The 23,288-nt window shown below is 29.3% G+C and overlaps 2 protein-coding genes across 4 annotated transcripts; one reads left to right on the top strand and one right to left on the bottom strand.

Annotated features, from left to right (window-relative positions):
• Nucleotides 1–1,636: 1,636 nt before the first annotated feature.
• Nucleotides 1,637–16,311, bottom strand: LOC408480 (PTB domain-containing engulfment adapter protein 1). Of its 2 annotated transcripts, none has more exons than XM_006565779.3 (9): nucleotides 10,208–10,448; nucleotides 4,896–5,002; nucleotides 4,742–4,809; nucleotides 3,169–3,351; nucleotides 2,757–3,083; nucleotides 2,441–2,655; nucleotides 2,140–2,354; nucleotides 1,841–2,067; nucleotides 1,637–1,771 (listed from the first exon to the last, which is right to left on the bottom strand). In XM_006565779.3, exons 2-9 carry the CDS (start codon nucleotides 4,963–4,965, stop codon nucleotides 1,697–1,699), a joined length of 1,380 nt encoding a protein of 459 aa, XP_006565842.1. In that variant the 5' UTR covers nucleotides 4,966–5,002; nucleotides 10,208–10,448; the 3' UTR covers nucleotides 1,637–1,696. The 2 variants fall into 2 exon arrangements, with proteins under 2 accessions (XP_006565842.1, XP_392026.2); XM_392026.7 differs by lacking the exon at nucleotides 10,208–10,448 and adding an exon at nucleotides 16,177–16,311 and having other exon boundaries at nucleotides 1,677–1,771.
• Nucleotides 16,312–16,679: 368 nt separating this feature from the next.
• Nucleotides 16,680–20,714, top strand: LOC410546. 2 transcript variants are annotated; one of them, XM_394025.7, is made up of 11 exons: nucleotides 16,680–16,909; nucleotides 17,324–17,386; nucleotides 17,738–17,866; nucleotides 17,944–18,078; nucleotides 18,136–18,293; nucleotides 18,573–18,638; nucleotides 18,923–19,073; nucleotides 19,161–19,364; nucleotides 19,451–20,078; nucleotides 20,158–20,434; nucleotides 20,521–20,714. In XM_394025.7, exons 1-11 carry the CDS (start codon nucleotides 16,835–16,837, stop codon nucleotides 20,654–20,656), a joined length of 2,022 nt encoding a protein of 673 aa, XP_394025.4. In that variant the 5' UTR covers nucleotides 16,680–16,834; the 3' UTR covers nucleotides 20,657–20,714. The 2 variants fall into 2 exon arrangements, with proteins under 2 accessions (XP_394025.4, XP_006565841.1); XM_006565778.3 differs by lacking the exon at nucleotides 18,573–18,638 and having other exon boundaries at nucleotides 16,681–16,909.
• The last annotated feature ends 2,574 nt before the right edge of the window (nucleotides 20,715–23,288 follow it).

The raw sequence follows: 23,288 nt of genomic DNA, 5'->3' as shown, positions 1-23,288 counted from the left end.
TAATTTAAAGTATTAATTATTTTTTTTTTAGTGTTCTTGTTTTATATTTAATAATTATTAAACATAGTTATTTTACGAATGAATAATTATTTAAATAATTTTTAACGTCTTTTTATTACATTAATATAATCTTAAAATTACCTTAATATTTGATAAAATTTACCGATAATTAAAGAAACAAACGAATTAATAACGTATTAATCGCATTCAAATATATCGAGAATCGATATTATCACACTATCAATCTTCAATATATCGAATAGAAAGTATCGATATTTAAAATGTCATTATTTGAAATTGAAATAAAAAATTTTTTCGTTTTATATTAAAATTAAGGAATTCAAGTAAACGTAAATGTAAGGTTAAATAAAACAAATTTGTCAGCTACATTATTTATGCATTATATTTTTAATGATAATGCTTAAACAATAGAGCAACAATAATAAAACAGCATTTCATATGTACATAATTAATAATCTTCCTCTTATTGTAACAAACATTAATTTTTATAATCTTGAACATTGCATGATGTATGTATGACATATGTATAAGTCTATAAAATTTATATCTAAGATTTTTTATATCACGACATTCACACCATTTCACGCTTTCTTTATATTTTTCATTCCTTTATATTTCCTTTATTTATTTATGATGATAAATGAACATAATAGAAAATGGGAAAACAGATAGAAGAGGGTTGAAAAATCTATAAAAAAGATTTATATATTAGATATACATCTAATAATCATCTAATAATAGTTTTTACTACTATTCCAGTTAGTTTTAACATTTTTTCTTTTGTTAATTCAGAAAAAATGCATATAAATGTTCGATTATGTTTACATAAAAATATAGTATTAATTTTTGTTTAATTAGACTATAATAATAATGAAGGCAATCATTTAATCGATATTAAAAAACGATTATAATATCACATGATTCTAAATTCTGTATATTCTTAGATCTTCTGTATATTCTGTATATTCTAGAGGAATATAGGAATATAATTGAAAAAAGTGCTAAAATATTTTATACAGAACGTATTTTATCTATAAATTTTTGTTTTATTTTATAGAATAATAGATTATTTTTTAATAAAATTTATGTTACGAATAATAACTTCAACAACAAAACTAAATTTATGAGTTCAAAGACAAATTTCAGTTTAGCCCATTAAATACTAATGAAAGGCACAATAGTTGGTTCATTCATTTATAAATGTGGAAAGAAGGGAAACATTTGATATGATAAAATTTGTCATTTGATCTACGATAAATTGCAATAAGAAATTTTCGTATTATTATATTCTTAAGCTGTTAAAATAATTCAAATTTTTACAAAAAAAAAAAAAAAAAAACAAATGATATTTAATAAAAGTACATTATACAAATATCAATACCATTTGTTTTCTTATGCTTTTAATATTTGAAAGTCTCCTGGTATTGAAATTACAAAATTATTGTCAACGTTCAATAGGCATATGCTAAATATCAAATATCATGATAAATATACAATTAGCATAATTATAATAATAGTAATTGACTAATTTTAATTTTGGTTTTGCATAAATGTATATTTCTGTAATTTGCTGTAATATATGTAATTTGCCTATTCATTTTTTTGACTTTTATACTTTTCAATATATTCATATAATAATGATAATTGCCTTTTTCTTTAAAAAAAAACATTTAATTCAATTTCGCAGTGGATCCAAACTTTCCAACGAGAAATCGTCAGTATCAATTGATAAGCCCCTACTAAAACCATCCTGAAATATGTTTAAATATTAACAATACCTATAAATGTATATGTCAAATATATTATTTATGAATTATACCTTCATTTCGAGTAATTTCTTATCTAAAAGACCGATCGCATTTTCTAATTCTTGTTGGCTAGGATTAGAAATAGTTGTTGTAGCTCCAAATTCGCCCATTTCAAATGGATCATTGAATTCACTTTTTGTGTTTACGGGTGGGGTGGGATTGAAAGGAATGCTACCAAATAAATCTTCTTTTACTCCATTTTGACGTCTTGAATCCTTTGCTTTTGGTGGTGGAGCCACTAGATAAGACATGAAAAATATATAGTAGACATTTAACTTTTATTATTAGAAATAAAAAATAATCAACTTACATAATGGTGGAGGACTTGTAGTACCATTGCTTTGTGAGAAAAAATTGGAATTCGAAGATACTTGACTATTTAGTAGATTATTATGATTCGTTTGATGATTCGCCAAGCCATTCATCGCACTTTCGTATGCTCTAGGATTAAAATCTTCCTCAAATTCATCCATCAAAAGTCCTTCCAACTTGGTACCAACTGATGGCGTAGGAGTAGGTTCATTTCTATTTATATAAAATCATTAAGTAATAAATATTCTTAAAAAATCTTAAAATACACTTATTAAAATATTTCTATAAATATTCTATACCCCATAAAATTATCGTCAAACGTTTTTTCAAAACTTCTTGGAGGAACTGGAGGTGGTTGTTGAGATCCATTGGAAGTATTTCCATTGCTATCGTTGTTTAAACCAAGAGAAGATTTATTTCCCAATCCATTTACTTGCACTGTTTCATTTGTAGCTCCAGGCACGTGCAGGATATCCGGAAGATTGTGTTGTGACAAATATGCTGACACGTCAGCCTGAAAGACAAGAAATTCTCATGAAATTATAATTTAAAAACATAATTTAAAAAAAATTGTTTAACATATCCTTTTTTAAATATATATTTTTTTAAACTAACCGATCCTTTTATAGCAGCTATGTCTTGTAACCGCTGACGATATACGTTATTTTCATGTTCCAATCGTTTTATTTTTTGTTGCAATATCATACAACGCCTTTGCGTCTCTAAATCTTTTCCAGATGTTTCTAAGAATCTCCTATATGCTAAATCAAATGCTTGACCAATTGTCAACGTGATCTCTTCAGCTAATTTATCGCTAACAAAGACAAAACATGTATGTCTCTCGGCACCTTCTTCTTTCGCGATAAAGCTGAAGAATTTTTTCTCGCCTTTATCATCAGCACAGTACGATATTCTATGCAGTGGATATTGATGCATAATCCGCTAAAAAAGAAAACCATTAATTCATAGAAAATTTATGAAATAACGACCATACATCAATATTACAAGTATTAAAAATTTGCAATACTTTTGACGAAGTTTTCGTTTTAGGCTCTTGAATAGCAACTCCATCAATGCTTATAGTGAGTTCCACCTTTGGAGTCTTCGTACCTTCACTTTTCCTTAATTGTTGGTTAAATTTCAATTTACAAATGGCTTCTTTAACAACCTCAATACCTTTGGGTTGATCCACTTCTGTGCTGCCCAAATACTAAAAAATATATCAAATCAATGAATGAGAAAATCAGAATGTAAATCAAAAATAATATAAGTAATAAAGAAAAGAAAATTTGTTACAATGTCGATGTGTAAATATTGCGTTGCATGTTTTGTTATTCGTCTTGCATTTCTTTTATATGTATATTTCTCGACATATATATATTTGCATTATCATAAACCATTGCCTCATAATATCTGCTTGTTCGATATACTATAGAGAAAAGATATATACATATTATGACATCGAGATCAATGGTCAAGACGATATATAACATCGACTATGTAATGCGTTCTCGCAATTAGTAATTTGTAACATTAATTGATTTAGTAGTTTTATCTTTAGAGCGAACAGACTTTTTTTGACATATATATCTGTCTATAATTTAATTCAAATCGCTAATGCATTATTAGCATTATGTTAAAAACAAAATTAAATATTTCATAGAAAGATACATCATATATTCTAAAAACTATAAATTATAAATAATAATTGGAAGCAATATTATAAATGGTGGTTAATTTGTTTCACTTGATAGAATAATGAAATCTATTTATTCATTATTTTGTTCATTTTGAAACTTCAGCTAGTTTCATTCCTATCATATATTAATAAAAAATATATATATATATCCAAAATATAATTTATATAATTTTGTCAAGTTATTTGAAGAAATTGCAATAAATTTTCCTCAAATTTAATGCTCGCTAAATTAAATGTTTATCCTTTGCTTTCAAAATTTAAAAAATGATGGCCTTGTCACGCTAAAATATCAATGATGAATAAACATAATGTTTATTTGCTTGCAATTTATATTTAAGATTTGCACTCAAACAAAATGTTAAATGGCTTGACGGAATGAATAATTTCCTCATATCTTCGTCGATATACGTTATCGGCAGAAAAAAAAAAAAAAAGAAAAAAAAAATAGCAATTCCATTTGAGTAATTTACGTAGATCAAGCGATCCAAGATTAGTTCCAGAAATTTTTGTTTAGTCTATTAGAGACTCAAGTTTATTTCTTTAATAATATTAACTGTAATTTTCCACCATCCCCTTTATAGATAATGACTAACCAGGGTATCGTGATCTTGACATTTCGAGAAAGACCGATCCGGATAAATATTGAGTGGATACGCATCAGAATTTCTTTATTTTTATTTACAATCTGCCGATTTTGCAACAGAAAACAATCTTACCACATTGTATTTCCATATTATTTTGATATCGTTAAAAACGATTATTATATTAAAGTTTATTAAAGAGAATTGTTTAAAGTTTCGACGAATATCGATTATCGATTTCTTTTTTTTTTTTTTATTAAACGATTATTAAAATTGTTATATTTTTCTTTGTTCTATAGCGATGAAAGGAAAATATTTACCTTGACTAAGTAGGCGATGTGACCTTTTTGAAGTGCATCTGGTGGGTGTATCCAGTTCCTATTCGTTCCTATAAATAAAAATTATCAATTTTATCGCAATTAACGCGTTGTATCGCGCGTGAAATCATAAAAGAAAAAGAAAAAATCTTCTCACCATTTTTGCTCGTTTGATTTTTACTGTTCGCAGAATTCTGTGCCCATTTCAATAACGTTGAGTTTCTCATATTGTCGGCTTTTTAATACGTCCCTATTCACCGGCACCTGTAAAGAATTGATCGAAGAAAAAAAATTATTATTTTAATAGCGGATTTGGCGGTTGGAATCGTGGAAATAAAATTTCTCTACGATGCAATATAGATACAATATAACGATACAACGCGAATAACAATTATACGTTGAGAATATACTGTGTATATTTCATTTGGAGAAAACATTTCCCGTCACTCGTATTTTGCGACGTAATGAGCGTCGATGCAAACACACTTGGTCCTTAATAACTACCACGGAATTGTTGTCGACTCTCGGAAACTTATTACTCGAATAAAAGGAAAAAAATTTGGGTAGCAACGATAACGAAGAGAAGAGGAACCATATACTGCTGTAAATACCGCTATCAACCGGCACATTGTTCCTCCATTGGATTGGTAAACCGCGTAAAACCGGCTTAAAGACGATTGTTCGCCGTTCGAGAAGTCAGCCTTGGATACGAAGGCTAAATCCTTTCGCGTTTCATCATCTCGCACATGACACTATTTACACTTAGCGACCACTGTATATATCAATTAAATCAGATGCGCATTGACGCGTTACTTAAAGAGCACGGGAGTCTGGGGTTCAACGCGTCTTGCATTCAACACAATGTGCACAATCATTATCGATCGTTGGAACCACGCCTCGACTTCTTCTTCGTCGCGCAAACGACGCTGATGAAATTTCGAAGGGTTGCATCGAATTCCTTTTGTTGGAAACTCGGCCGATTTCGAAGTGACTCGGGCAGAAAGAGGTTAACAAGAAAGAAGGAGAATTCTTCTTCGCGTGTTAACTGAAAAATGAGCGCAATCACGATGTTGCTTTTGTGCGCACAGCGTGCCGGTTCACGCCGGTATCCTATACATTCTATTTGAGAAGCGTTTAAGCGTTGAAAAGTGGACGTTCGGATTTAATGCACGACTTCCTATTCCTCCCACGTAGCCATAAAGAGGTCGGACGAAACCGTTTGCCTGGCCCTGGTGAGTATTGTATATCGCTGTATCGTTGCCGCGGTTTGCTACGCGAACGCACCATGCCGCCGGAATGAAACCCGGAATGGTATGCCTTTCCGTGACTTGCCCTACCTTCCTTCACCTATACCACGATCCCTTTCCGTCCAACTCGCGCAACCACCTTTCTTGTCGTTCTCTCGAATCGCGTTCAGCTCGCATGCACTCGTCCTACACATCGGGTCTTGCAATTCGTGAGAACTGGGGCCCCGCGAGTTCTCGGTGACACAATGATTTCCCATCGTTATGCCCATCACGAAAGCGAACAGCCCACGTCAAACGAATCACTCGAGAAAGAAACAACGCGATCGAATTCGGAATCTTGACTCTCTTTCTCTCTCTCTCTCTCTCTCTCTCTCTGGTAACGATTCGACAATGGAGAGTTTGCAGGAAGTCTTGATAATTACAGCTTTGAAACTCACACTTTTACAATCGTGCTCACTCGGATCTTATAACTCCTCGGCATAACTTCTCACACATCAAATTATGCGAACACGTACACTTGTTCGACTATACATTTCAATTGCCGGTTCGTACAACCACCTGTTGCGCGAACGGTTTACACCATCATCTATACTCAGTGTTCCGTTTGAAACTTGGCTCGTGCTTGATATAGTATATCCTTACGACGCTTCCTGACCAATGGAAGAACAAGAAGAATCGGAAGCGAAAGAGTGCCAAGCGTGACACGCGCAGCTTGCACGCGCAACATGTATATCGTGGATCGCGTTTCACGCACGATAGGGATAAGCGTCCCTTTCACAGAGCCTGACATGCATGATATTTACGCGGATACGTCAAATAAATATCTGTTGGCAAGAGTGTACGGTTAACGGTGATAGATCTGCCTGATCTATTAGGATGAAAGTTTGTTCAAACTCTCTACGTGTAGGCGCATATTTGAAATACGTTAGGTTAATTTACTTTGAACGAAATCTAATATTAACTCGATTCTACTTATGCAACAAGCGTTATTGCGCGAAGATTCATTTTTATTTTATATTACATGTGTATATTACTGTTTCGTCATTCGTGTAGATATTCGTGAAAAAGAGAAGGATACAAAATTGTAAATTCAAGCGAGAAAGAGGTTATGTCCGATTTCATCAGCGCATCTCTTCACGAAAATCGTGAAGCATACACGAATATCATCCGGACAGGTAACTTTTTTCTGAATTCCACTTCGAAATAAGTGCGTGTACATGCAAAATATCGCATTACCGAGTATCCAGTTTAGCAATGGGCAGAGTATCTTTTCTAAACCGTTCACCGTAACGAACATCTCTTCGTTCAACTTTCTTGCTTTGTTAAAAAATTACAGACAACGGAATATTTTCTGCAGAAGAACAATGTACCGATCCTGGACTGCGAGGCAATAAAGAAACCATTTACAAATCATTAAAATGTATAATTACTGAGAAGTTCCCGTCATGAATAATGAAAGAACGTTGGCGCATTCGAGAACGTAATCATGCGCGTACTCATACCCTCGATAATGTCAACAACTTTCGCCACCAATTTCGAACTGCGAAAGAATTCTCGATGATCGATCGTGGAAACGGCCAATCTTCGTCGCGTAAGTTTAATCGTTTCCCTTTCCTTCAATCTGAATTTCGTCAATGAATCTCGAATAAAATGCCATCTTCTAACCGTACATACCGTATAAGACAATTAGACGACCGTTAGAGTGTGTAAACGCAATATAGTATTCTCCACACTGATACACCGTAAAATCAGTCAAGCGTCAAAGTTCGAGGGGTTTGGCTAACAGGAAGCAACAGGAACTAGGGAAGATAACTAAAACTTTTAACTGTTCTTAGCATTTCCTTTGTTTATTCCTTTCAAAGTATTATTTATATTATTACTTTTTACTGTTGGATCTCATTTTTTTTATTATCCTTTTATTTTCTCCTCTTAGCATTGCTAAAATTTCTTTCTCTATATTCTTGTGTATCGTAAAATCCTATCGTAAAATCCTATCTTTTCACCGCGAAGCCTCTTAAGAAACGAACCGTCCATCTATCAAAATGATCGAAACGAGAAGAACAATCTCAACTTCGCCGAGGAGAAAAGAATAATTGTATAGAAATTTTAATTTATTAGACAGTGACACCGTTTAAACCAATTTATTAGACACGAATGCAGCGTAGTTTTTCTATGAACCAACCCCAGTCAACATAGATGTGAGTATGTTAATAACGATGTTGCATAACGATGTTCAAGGTGAGACTCTCCTACGGACACGTGATGTTTTAACATCGTCTATATCATATCGTTTGTTGAATTAACCAATTAGTTAAGTCGTTAATTCAATCTGATCAATCCTCTATCCCTTTGTTGTGTGAGGATTTGCTTTTTCTCTTTTTTTTTTTTTTTTTAAAATCTCGTATCCTAGCATTAACACGATTATTCATATTTACCGAGAAAAGTTTCTAATTCGAAAAGGATACGAAAAAAATTCGTCGTAAAGTATTTTTAACGTCTCGCGTGAAACCGAACGTGAGATCATTAGCGCGTGAAGAGAACGAAAGAGAAGAAGAAACGAGATAAAAAAAAAGCGCAACATCTTACACACACCTTTCGCGAGCCATTAGCCGAAGAACGATTCTTGTGATTAACCATACATTCAACAAGACGAACCATAATTGCTACTATTTTTCCAGCGGATGCGGATAATTAGAAATTGCTTGGACGCACTTTCTCTTCGGGACGGCACGAATAATTTTAACGTTTCCAAAAAGAAAAAAAATATCAAGTATGGATTGCGATCGTAAAATTCGATAAAAAAAAAAAAAGGAACATAGAATAAATCGACGAACGGATCGTTCTATTGATTCGAGATGATGCATCTTTTTTTTTTTTTTTTTTTTTTTTTGCTTTCTAATGTGGAAACTCGTTAAATCGGTTTCTCACATTTTCGATTGAAAAGATATCTTTGTTCTCGTGAATTCTCGGCGATTGTTAAGTAACAGAATTATTATAACGATATGTCTATGATTCTTTATAATAATAATAATTATAAAAATGTTTCGATCGTAATCCCTTTTCTTTTTCCTTGCTCCACATGACCATTTAAACATTAGTCATATTCTTCTCGGTTGTCATTAACTGTGGTCACCATGCGAGTATTGTGTTACGACTTCCTAGTCATACAGGACTAAGTTAAAAAAGATAGAAATTTAATGTTCTTTCAATAACTGCAAATCATTGCGTAATGATTGATCATCGCTATTATATATTTCTAATAGCGTAGGAAAAAAAAAAAATCTAGTTCATCGTTTCTAAACGACGTTACGGAAATTCTTTGTGACGAAATATTGCGTCATTTAATAGTTATTTAATTGCATTGATAAAAAAATCAAATAAAGGCGCCGATCAAGTTATTATCATTCGATTCAATTCTATGAGACGCAATGTGCTCTTTTAAGCGACGACCTCTGACATTATTTTTTCGCATCGGAACCTCTTGGCACCGATATGAGTCTAGTCTGCATATGCATAAGGGATTATCTCTACGATTTTTTAGATCTATTTATTATCGATTAAAGTTTTTATATCTTCCAATACTTTAATTTAAAATCACTGAATATTTGTACAACTAGGAAGACGCATGAAATGTACGACGCATTTTATTTTTAAAATTATCTAAATAATATGTGCCAGAAAATCTGATAAATTTCTAAAAAAACGCAAAATCATGACGGATTGTTTTCACGCAAAAAAAAAAAAAAAAATAAATAGCAGAACGGTGATAGAAAGTAGAACGTATATAAAAGAACCGAGGATTTCACTTACAAAGAGCATAACGTAATCTTGCTCTGTATACCTTTCGAATAATCATAATGTTGGTCAATGAAAAGTGAAACTGTAAACGTGCCTCGTTTTTTTTTTTTCCTTCTGTATGAGAAGCGTTGCCTCCAATGATCCGATCCGTTTCGATTGCAGATGCATTAAGTTGCAAGGACAACTGCGATCTCAACGGTTAGAAACAGATCACGCACAAACGACGACGACAACTTTCGAATCAAGAATCTGCACAGAACAGATTCAATTTGTTCGAACTAGTTATAGCTAAACTATAATAAGGATGGCAAACGATTTATCGAAATTATGAAATTCGATTTATGAAATTCCATCTGTGTCTAACATAACAAAAGAAAAAAAGAAAGGAAAAAAAATGAAATTACGATAGAATTTTAAAACTTACCCTATACGTTCCGTTTATCACGTATATCCAGAAAAATTAGACGGATTGCACGCAACACATGCCCACGATTGAGATCGATTCGCAAATATAAGAGTATAAGAGGGAACGGCGATGAGTCCACGAGCAAAAAGGAGATATTGAAGAGAAAAAGGAGGAAATAAAAACACTGAAAAAACGCGAACCGCTCAACGGCTCATGGTGGACTGATCGGCGCGCACGTTGATTAACCGAATGAAACCGAATGAAGTCGAGCAGACAAGCTTGGAAGCAGCGAATGGTGTTGGGGAGGGGACCGAGTGCAAACGATCTCAACCGACTCGACTGGCGGAACCAGTCGTGGGAGTCGAATCGGTGTTGGTAGATTATTCGGTAGAATGAGAAGGCTTGATAGGTGGTGGTACCAGCCACGGTCGAGACCGTGGTCCTCTATCCTCATCTACTTTCGTTCGAGTTTCCGACTGATTGCCATTAAAGATTCTATGATAGCTAGTTTATCCTCTGTCGTTTTATAGTTTTATCCATTCGCTCTTAATAATCGTAAAACGCTACCGTAATATATCTATGTTAATCGTTAGATAAAGAATTTCATCTTCATATCTTGGAGAATAAAATTATGCAAATTATTTGTTAAATTAATTTATCGAGAAGATAAAAAGAAGTAAGAGAAAAAATTTTTTAAATAAAAACGGAATGAAAACAGAAGCGAGATCAGCGATCAGCAGACGTTTCAATAGAATGAGAAGGGATAAGAGGATGGCGGTACCAGCCACGATCGAGACTCGAGACCAAAGCCGTCTATCCTCTTTTACTGTGGAACATCGAGGGCGAAAGATGTATTCTTGCGACGAAGATCCATTTATATCCCTCCAACCTAACGTAATTTTTCCGTAATCAATCCTGCAAACCGCGATTAATTTAATTTCCAAGAAGATCGAGCGAGTAATACAATATCGCAAATCGAAGGACATCGGTGCATTCGATGTATTCCATCGAGAGAGTTTTTATTCGGTGAATAGACACGAAGATTGTCCGTTTCCGAGATTTTATGAAATTAAGAGAAATTTAGGACGAGACTTTACAACAGGATGCTTGCGCTATATTTGTGTGCGTATGTAACACGTATATCGCGTTGAACTGCGATATATGGACTCGTCTTACCTTCTTTGTATCTAAAAAGAAAAAAAAAAAAGAAAAGAAACTGCGGACGTAATTGTTCGTGCGTGAGAGAATAATTCCAAATTACAAAATCATCACTCGAAAATAGCTCGAAGAGTTATTTAACAGGAATAAATATTTTCCATGCGAAATAATCCAGAAATGGATCTCGCTCGATAAAGAATGTTTAGCCGATTTCCCTTTATACGTAAATTCTTACGTTATAATCACGCTTCCTCCTTAAAATTTCCACTTTCAATCGTTCAAGATTGAAAAAGTATCTCTGGAATCGCGCAGATAAATATTAAAAGTCAAGAAATAAGAAATTTAAAGATATATAAAGATTTTTCATTTTAAAATCGATAATTAAATTGACTGTTTTCAATGCTAAATTAATTTGCATTGGAATTTCCAAAGAATACCACGTAATACCATACCTTGACGGGGGAAAAATAACATGATAAAATATTGTTAAGAAAGAAGAAAAAAATCCGCTTATTGTTGCGTGAATTGTTAATGTTTTCCTCATGCATAGGAATTGGATGAATATCATCATGAAACTGATGTGAATGTGGACACAAAAGAAGTCAACAGGTTTTAACTATGATTCAGCATCAGTAAAAGAACCGGTTTTTTTTCGCATATATTTCTGTTCATTCATTATACAATCAAATAGAAAAAAGATGATTGCACAATTTTTGTTTTGATCATCTGCCATCCTCCAATGTTATTTTTAGGTTGCATTCTTTTCTTTGATAAATGCGTATAATGAATCTACTATATCTATCATATTCAATATATATATATATATATATATATATGTGAATACATACAGATAAAGCAATTTTCGACTTGATAATCTTTTTGGAACTTTCTCGAGTTCCGGTTTCACTACTGGCCACATCGGACAATACTATGATTGCTAGTGAACCCGTCTTGGACGATGGATACGCGCGAAAGCAGGGAAAGTATATCTCAATTCACTATGCTTGACATACATATTAATGTGGCGACGCATTCTTTAAACGATCGTTGATATCGTGCCCGAGAAACTAAAAAATGAGATACAATAAACAGGTTTTTGCAAATTAGATGAAAAGAACATCTGAAAAGAACTGTAAAAGAAAAAATTCATCCTTAGAAAAATACAAGAAGTTCTGAAAGAATAAATTTCAATATAACATTAATTGTATATAATAATAATAATAATAAGGGATATAGGATATTTTATACGATATTGAATAAATTCTTTCTTCTATGATACACGCCTACCCGATAAACATTATAGAAGACGATTATTATGCTTATCACAATATATTTTGATGAAACACGAATCCAAATGATAATTAATAATTAATAATAATAATCATTATCTATACACTAACAAATATATATATTTAGATACTATGGTTAATTTCCTTTTTTTACTTGTAATATTATCTATAAATTTGTTAAAAAAAATAAAAATCATTTGAAACTTATTGAATATTCAATCCGTTTAATTTAAATGGCTATTTTATAGACCCGCAATTCTCTTCCTTCACGGAAGAGAGAAGAATGAAATTGATAGATTCATGACATATAATTTCTGCGTCAACGATATATACTCGAAGGTTATTTAGAAAAGAAACGTGTATTTCTATAAAGACAATTCTTTATATATACATAAACAAATCTCAAATTTAATGTTATTATTTAATGTTACAAGATTATAAAATATAGAAAAAGAAATGTAAATCTTAAAAACTACATCACTTTGTTTTTATTTTTATAATTGAAAAATTTTTTATTTTGATAAAATCAAATAACCGTAGATCGTAATAAAATCGTATACAATTATAAATCCATTTGTAAAAAAGTCGAGAGAATAATTGACATGTCAATAGTTAATGCGATTTCCTCTGATTCTAGATACACATTTTATTCCGAATGATAGCTTTTTTCACGTGTATTTTGTTCTCCGTTTATATCTTCGCAAGAACGCGATCATGAAAAATTACATTCTTCCCATACAACGTGCATACACTCGATTAATTTCTTTGAACTTAAGCTCTCGACTGCCAGCAATCATTTTGTTTATTATTTTTTCACATTTATACAACGTAATTAATAAACGAGTGACCATCTTTAAAAATTTGGGAAAAAAAAACTTCGTATATAAAATGTTAAAAAAGAATAATTTCACAAAACATTTTTTAATACTAATTAATAATGTAGTATTAGTCACGTATTGCATCCAGAATCACTTCCGTGGTATCGTTATACAAGACACGTATCTTAAGTTGCAATATTCAAGTATGCATAATTATTCAACGACAAGTTGCGTTTCATAAAACGCGATGTAATTAGAAAATTATGCATATTAAAATAAAACTTGAGAATCTTCGAATGAATAATTATTAATGAATTTTTTATCAATCATTATTCACATTTTATGAAAAAAAAAATTTTTTTGAAAAGTAGTCATCATCCTCGTTTGGATAAAAATATCAAGTATATTATGTGCTTAAAAATTATTATTGGAAATATTATTGGAGCATCTTTTGTATAGAAATAATGCGCAGTTATTTGTACATAAGCATGCATGTCAACATGACTCGTGGTTACAAGAGAGACAAGACGAAAACGACAATGTCTGCTTCTCTTGCTCTGTGACTTTCTCACAGTGTCGTAGCTAGCTTTATATTGTCGAGGGTTATTAAAATTTTCCAACTACATAATTACCTTGTTTTCCTTTTCTTTCAATATTTTTTTTTATAAAATTATCATAAGATTCATCTTTTATTCTTCTCACAATGAAATTATCAATTTTCTTGAAGACGAATTAAAATAAAAAAGAATAAAAAAATTACACTTTTATAAATGCAAAACTCGAAGGATTTTTATTTATTCTTTCTTAAGAATAAAATATAAATCTGAACTTTCTTTTAGAACTTTCTAAAAAATTCATTTACAAAAAAAAAAAAGAGAAATTCTAAAAAATTTTATTTATTTAAAATAAAATATACGTTTACTTTGAACTCCTGTATAATAAATTGCTAAAATTGCATTCATTTGCAACTACTTGTCCCACTTTGCGTTTATTTATTATTACTTTTTTTAATTTTTTAATTGCATCAAGAAATAAAGATGATTTTGTAAAATAAAGTTAATAGAATTACGAATAGTATAGCTGATGATAATATAGCTGAAAATTATCAATATATGTACACTTTATAAATTCTTTTACGTAAGTATAACTACATTAATTACATATTTTCAGATTATTGCTGTTGGCCGATTATTATTTCTAGTGATAAATTTCAAAATACATAAACACGTATGTATATTTGAAAAAATATATGTTTATATCAAATTTAATCGGTTCAAAGATAATTGAATAAAAAGAAAAACTTGTAAATATATTCTGAAACCAAAATATTTACTTTTTAATATATAATTGAAAAAAAAAGAATATATAGTGGAATATATAGAATAAATAATAAAATATTAAAAAAATAATAAAAATAGAAACAGAAATAAAATGAATGAAAAGGGGTAATATTCCGAGAAGATGACATATTCTCCTGAGGACGACAGGCATTCAGTGAATTATTCTTCGAAATGTGCCTCGAATCTTTCCAACTATGTACTGGGTGACTTCTTAAAAACTTTGACTTCTTGCAAACTTCTTTTGTAAATTCTATATCGAATTCTATATTAAAGATTTAAATTTATTGCAAATAAATTATAAAAAAAAAAAAAACATAAAAGATGAAAATTAGTAATAAGATCAATTGAAAGCGTAAGAAACTTGTATTATATTAAGAACAGTAGTGATTTGCACGGGTCAGAAGTGGGCGTTTGTATGATATGAAAAATTATCTGCACTCGGCAACGTGTGTAAATTTATTAAACGATAAGTACGGTAAACAGTCTCTCTTGCTATAAGCAATGGAAGCATTTCATTGAATTAGTTACAACGAAAAGGGAACTTGCACGTACGTACCGTGCATTTGTCGTGACATCAGATACATTTTCGCCGTACGAATACAAAATAAGTTAACTGTGATATGGCTACGGTGAACGTGTTATAAAAGGTTTTTATGACGTTTTGTATGGTATCCACAGAACACCATTCCCACTGTGCCCTTGAATTAATTCACTATATGATATCAGAAATTTGATTTATTCGTTGAGCCGTTTCTGGTGTTTACATTTTTAAATTATCAATATTTCAAAGTTTGTGAAATTATTCGATAACGTGACGAATAAAATAAAATTTCAACATTATATCTATGAAACTTATTTTCCCAAATAATTGTTATTTGGATATTTCTAACACTGGAGGATGAGTAATTAAAAGTTCACCAAATAAGATGCGCAAAACAGTAGCACTTAAGACAAAGAAGCGCGAATCGATAGTGTTTGAAATCCTAAACACCGCAAGTCACGTGAAAAACAGAAAGCGCGAAGAGGAAAAATGTTTTCACCAGAAATATGCTATGAAATATGTCATGAAATAATCTATGATCACCTTTCTGTTAAAGGAGCGTTGCATTTACTAGCGTTGTCTAGATCATGAGTAGAAGTTTATGTTTGTCTGTGTTCTTGATCTACCCTACTCTATCTGTTGCCTTTCGCTATTTCGTATTTGTTCGTACCGCGTAAAAAATGCCAAAATAGAAAGTCTCATGCCTCTAATTTAAAAACACTTTTATTATTTTCTCTTTTTCTCTTTCCATAAATACCGGTGTGAAACAATGAAAAAATTAAAAAGAGTTCCATTCTTTTCGGACTATAAGATCATTCTATAATTGAATATTTTCACTCACCGACAGCGATGAATTATTGTACAACTCGGCAATTGACGTTTCTACACTGTCGTCAGCTTTCCCTGGATATAATCCACCTGTTCCGACAACACAGAACCCACCAATGCGAATAGAAAAAAATCTGTTTCAGAGTCAGGCGGGCCTACCGAGTAGATAGCTCCCTCTACGAAGAAAACAGACATTCGTCGCCATATCTAATCATTTGAGTAGCCATATTTACTGTTATATGGCGGCATTTTTCAAACATGCTTAAGTGAATTATTGTAACAATCTAAAAATAAATTATATATAAAATATACTTTTTGTCTTAAAATATAATTCAAATATTCATAGCTATATTTGTTCGTATCTTTTTATTACGTTTGCCTGTATCAAAGAAAAATCTTAAACAGAATAATTTGCTCGTTATATAAAATTTTAAAAATATTCCTTCTATTATTTACTATATAAAATATAAAGTAATTAGACTAATAATTTTTTTTTAAATTTCATACTATTTTTATTGCATTAAAAAAAAAAGAGTTTATAAATGCCCTTGACCGTTTTAACGCGGACAGAACTGTTAGTTGCTTTAACATTCAACATGGCCACCTGATATGTAGCAGACGATACAGGTGGTATGAAAAATTGTAAATAAAATTCAGTTTTACTTTTAATTATGAGTGGACGTGTGCAGAAAGAAAGTGGCGATGAGTCTGATCGTATTGACGATGCAGTGGATCCTAGAGTACAGGTAAACCAATGTATTCTTGTAAGAATAATTTATAGGCTTCTAAACCTAGCTACTTGTGATATTGACATTTCCACGTTGTCTTAAGTAAGTAAAGTAAAACACTTAAATAAAATATTTTATTTTTTATAAAAATTACATCTTACTTATTCAGATGCTTGATATTTGCATATTTACTATTAAAAATTTGATTTTTTTGTATATTATACATTTTTTTCTATATTGTAAAATAGTTATATTTTTATTTAATTTTTGATTACTCATTTTTTATGATAAGAGTAAATCAGTTCGTTTCATTAATTCAAAAATTAACATTATATATTTATAATATTTTATTATATAGCACAATATTTTTTAATTATAATTTGTATTAAAAATTTTATCATATTACAATTTCATAAAAAAATATTATTTTAGATTGAACTTGAAAGATTAAATACTGCTACTGATGATATTAACAAACTTGAAGTTGATTTGGATGTAAGTATAATTATCAAAGTTTATATATTGTTATAGATTTTATATTTTTTATACAAATAATTTTTTGCATTGTAATGAATTAAAATAACTATCTCCCTCTTTGGAGGATTAAATTAGTAGTAAGTTTTGAAACTGGGTGTGATTACATTTCATTGAGGTGATTGCTGTAAAGTGTACGAGTAAATGGATAATGGCTTCAAAGATCATCTTATGGTCATTTATAACATGGTCTAAAGAAACACTTTATGATTTGAAATTCTATATCTATCCAATTTGTTAAAGTGAATAAAAATGTTTAAAAATATGAATTATACTTCAATGATTGATTATTCAATAGACTTTTATTTTCAGGAAGCAAGAGCAACTTTTAGAGAATTACTTTGTGAATCTACATTAAAAATTGATAGCTTAGCTAAGAAACTTGGTACATGTATTGATAAATCTAGACCATATTATGATGCTAGATTTAAAGCAAAAGAAGTAAGAATTATTTTTAATTAATGTATTTATAATACATCTTATATTTGTTAAATTAATATATTCATGTATATTTCAAGGCTTTACATGAAACACAAAAGGCTGCAATTAGATTTGAAAGAGCAAATAGTCAGCATGCAGCAGCAAAAGAAATGGTTTATTTAGCTGAAGAAGGATTAAGAACAGAGGGAAGATGTTTTGATCATGCTTGGCAGGTAATTTTCATATTATATAAAATTCTTATTGGAAATTAATGATGAAATTTTTTATAGGAAATGTTAAATCATGCAACTGCCAGAGTTAATGAATCTGAGCATGAGCGAGCTTTATCAGAAGCAGAACACAGACACACTACTGCACTATATCATAAAGCAGAACATGAAGTTCAAAGATTACAACGTGAACTAAAACGTGCAATTGCTAAATCTAGGTGTGTAGTTAATGTGTATTTATTAGAACTTAGTAATATTGAATGATTTTTTAGTTTACTTAATAATGCATGGAATGTATTGCATTCATTTGATATAATATATACCTTAATTTTAGAATCTAATTTTAGAATTTTCTTGCTCCATGATTTTAACATTTTTATTTATTTTCTTCCTATATCAATATTAATGATTTATGTTTTTATTCTTTAACTATGTTATGTTAATTTTATATAGATATTAGAATATTTATGTCTTTTGGTTTATATTCATGTTGGCAGTATGGGTGCACGTCGCAGCTTGCTTCTGATAAACAGTATCGCCTACAGGCACAACTTGCTCATGTTGTAAGTAGGATAGAAATTATTTTTTTATTTTTTTATACAATATTTATTTTATGTGTCTGCTATTTATAAATCCCCTTTTGACAATTTATCTTCTAATTTATCATCCTGTTTTTATGCACGAATTATATTCTTATAAAATACTTCAATAGACAAAAATTTTGTTTTATTAAAAAAAGCTTTGTATGACTTTACAGCATATAATTAAAAATGAATTTAATAAAAATAGAAAATTTTTCTGAAATATAATATAAATTTTATTAATCTTTAAATAATTTATCATATAGGCCATATTACGAAATGAAAGCGCATTTTAATCAAATGTTGGAAGAACAAAAATTAAGAGTAAGTGCATTAGAAAGATCAGTTGGTGAAGCTAAAATGACTTATGCAGAAGCACTCAGAAATTTAGAAAAAATCAGCGATGAAATTCACAGGGTATAATTTATCATATTCTTTCTACTATTTAAAATCAAAATATTCTTAAACTGAATATAAAATAAAAATATTATTTCTTATTTACAGACTAGAAAATATGATGGAGCGGATGATTTTGATAAATCCTCGAGAGATAATATTGACCAACAACCTTCTTTACAACCCAATACAACAACTTCAACTGATTCTAGTGTTACTGGATCGCCCGATAGTACAGATTATACTAGTGATGAATACTTACGCCTTCCTGATAAGATGAGTCCTAATATGCAATGCCCTGTGCCTACAAGAGTAATTATATTTTATGATATCAATAAAATACATCAAATGATTTTTTTTTAAATATATTAATAATTTTTATATATATTTTTATTCAGATCGATAGAGAGCCTTCTTCTGAATATTTGGGCCTAAGCAATTTGAATCTCTCATCCACAGAACCTCGAAAATATATAAAGCGAGACCGTCCAAAAAGCATTGCAGCAACTGATACAAAACATATCATAACACTAAATCAAACAAGTTCTTCAACTTCAAGATTATCAGATTTATCAAATATTCTTTCTCCTATAGAAAAACGAGTAAAAATACAAACACCAGTAGATACAAAAAATACTAATACTACAGTACAAAATGGAGAGGAATGGACAGAAATTAGTTTAAATAATTCTCCAGACGAGATATATTACAATAATGAAGTATATTCCGATGATGAAGATCAAATTCCTTACAAACCATTACCAATGGACTTAAGTCCGGAAAGTAATAATCCACCTAATGGTGCAAATATTGAATCATTCAATGAATTATCTAGTCGAAAAAAATTAGTAACTCAAAAATCATTACCTACTATGCCAAAAGGAAACGAAATTAGTTTAAGCAATGAAAAGAAAATAGAAGTAACAAGAAGTCCATCAATAAAAAATAAAAGTAAACTTGATACTAGTTTAACTAATTGGATAACCAGAAGTTCTGCTGGTAGTGAGGCTAGTGGAGGCAGTTCAGGTAAATATATTCAGTTATACATTTTTTAAAATATAATGTATTGCACATAAATATTAATTTTTTTTTTAAATCGCTACAGCTAATTCGAGTAGAAGACAATCTCTTGATATGTTATGGAGTGCCGGCACGGGAGAAAAAGTAAAAGAATTTCTCAATCATGGAATGATGATATTGAACATATCTAGCCTTACAGATCGACGTTCTAATGAACCAAAAATAGTAGATAGGGATAAGGAAAAATGTGAAAAATCCGAAAAAGTAGAAGGAAAAGGAAAAAAAGTTCCTAGTCCATTGGAAAAAACAATGACCTATCTTAATGCTGATGAAGAAACATCCGATAGTGAAAGTTTAGCAAGGTATATATTTTTTTGTAAATATCTTATTATATAAATTACATTATCTCTTCTTCATTAATTCAATTACATAAAAATTTTACAATTAGTGTGGAAATGTTAACGGAGGATCAGATTTCTTCACTTATGATGGAACCTGATATGAATCAAGTATGTCAAGAAATTTTAGGAACACCTTTAGTTGAAGTGTGTCCATTATTGCAACAATTACAACAACAACAATAGCATTACTTTTCTTGACATTACTGATTTAATTGAGTCAAAACAAAAAAAATAATAGAAAATGTTCAGAAACTATAATAAAAAAACGAATTAAGGGATAGCTTTATTTATTATTAAAATTAGTGCAATTAGTTTCTGCACTTTTATTATATGTATATGATAGAAACAGAAGATTTAATTTTCGAGCATGGATCTTTTTTTTCTATTTTAAAGAATTATCGTGATTTGAATCGCTTCATTAAATTAGTTGTTATATATAACAACTGCATGTCATTTAAATAATACATAATTTGTAAATATGATAAATATTCATAAAAATTTTAAAGCGTATATTAATATTTAATTTTTATTGATGTGACTATTATATTGAATTTATTTACATATAATATTTAGTATGTCTTATTAAAATTTAATCATTAAAAAGACGATATTTAGAGAATTTTTAATAATTGTTATACATAAAAATTATTTTTTCGTTCATTTCGCTCATATAAATATGTTGATGTACCTGTAAAGTAATAATAAGAGAAAAAAAGAGAAATGAAGAAAGTAAAATTTCTCATGAAATTTTTAGATCAAAGATCCATCGATTAGAAAATCTTTTGTCTCTCTATGTTAAGAGTACAACTGTATAAGCAATTCATTTTTTATATTGCTGAATATGCAAGAGCAAATGTCAGTTGAAAATTAAGATATAATAATTATAATCTCCTTCAAAGTGCTAAGTAGAATTTATTAGGTAAGAGGATATGATTCTAAATAGAAAATTGACGGCTTTGATAAGCATGATATTCCAGATACCTAAGCTTTAATATAATTGTAATAATGTTCATCTACCAAAGCTCAGCAGAACATTTTTAAAGAATTTTTCTTTAATTCTGATAATAAAGTATATAATATTTATTACTATGTACCTTATAGTTAACAAAATATGTAAATCATAATTAATATATTTGAATAATTGAATCATGCATTTAAACAATCTAACTATGAATCAGTTTTAATGCCTATTATTTAATTATTAATTAGTAAATATCTAAATATAATTTGTAAATTTATTTTATAAAAATTAAGATTAATTCCAAATTTCTCCTATTATATATACAATTAGATATGCAATTAGAAATTTAATATTTAGAAAAGTTGGATTGTTTAATTGCATTAAAAAGTAGTCTATAAAAAATGCATGCAGTATGCCATTTAAAAAGAGTAATATATACAAATATGTATATGTATATATATACATGTACATATATATATATATATATATATATATATATATATATACATATGCAGATATTATTTATTTTTATTGCATAATTTTCTGTAAACAGTATTTGTTAATACTATATTAAATAAGATTAACAGATTTTTCTATGAACAAATAATAAAATAGGTCGAATAGGTGACCTTATTACATGAAGAAAACTAAACCAAAGATAAATAAAATACAATTTAAGATAAACAAATAAGTGCAATACAAATTTTTGATAGTGATTTAATCAGATCATTTCTTTTTTAATCTTACAAAATTTAAAAATAAGAATATGATAAATTCATATTAATTGAAAGTTTCTATTCTACTACTATTTATCATGACATTATATAATTTGTGTGTACATATATATAGATTGTAAAAAAATGTATACCTTTTAATGACAAATATTTTTCAAAAAGAATTATTTTTGAATATTTCTTTCGAAAAATTTGATAAAATTTTTTAATACATTTAGTTCTTTACAAAAGAATAAACTGAAAGATATATTAATTCTTATTTGTTCTATTGTAATATAGTTATAATTATATAATTTTATATAAATTGAATTATTAAAATCATGCAAAATTCTTTAATAAATACGCGCGCGCACATAAAATGTGTTAAAAATAAACTATTATATATTTGAAATTTGAAACCATTGCCGTCGAAACTTATATAATTATATTGTTATCTTGCAAGTTAAAAATGATCATGCTCCTAAATATTTTATTAGATATTTTTTTGCCTAAAATTTAACGATAATAATGTTGCATATAATGCAAGCGCGTAACTATTAATAGTGATTGTAAATATATAACATTGTATATGTGATTGTAACTATGTATATATATATATTATCATCTTCATTAAAATACGGTTGCAAAAATACATAGCTAATGGCAAATAGATTACCTATATCTATGTCCTTCGTATCTTCTATTTCATTTTTAACATTTTTCTTCTTTTAATAAATTGAATTCTATTAATAAAACTAAATTGAACTAATATTAAGAAAAAAAATTTGATTTTTTAATTATTCGAATATTATAATAAAATATTTGAATAAATAATATTTGAAATTTTAAATTTGAAATTAAAAAATTGTAATAATTGAATTCAAGTGGACATATTCGTATAAAATTTAAAAGTTTGAATGAAAAAAAATGTGAAATGAAAAAACGCAAAGCGTACATAAAATTGAATATTCTACATATCAATTTTATAAGTTAATCAATTAACATTTGCAATTAATATATTTATAATGTTTAAAATGCTAAAAATGCAAAAATATTCGTAAAATATTTGAAATGAACAATCGATAGTTACAACGACATCCGTTTGAACTAATTGGCGTTGTAATCGTTCAGGAGAAAGAGA

Source organism: Apis mellifera, linkage group LG14, assembly GCF_003254395.2.
Source record: "Apis mellifera strain DH4 linkage group LG14, Amel_HAv3.1, whole genome shotgun sequence".
Classification (NCBI taxonomy): domain Eukaryota; kingdom Metazoa; phylum Arthropoda; class Insecta; order Hymenoptera; family Apidae; genus Apis; species Apis mellifera.
This window is presented reverse-complemented; position numbering and strand designations above follow the sequence as displayed.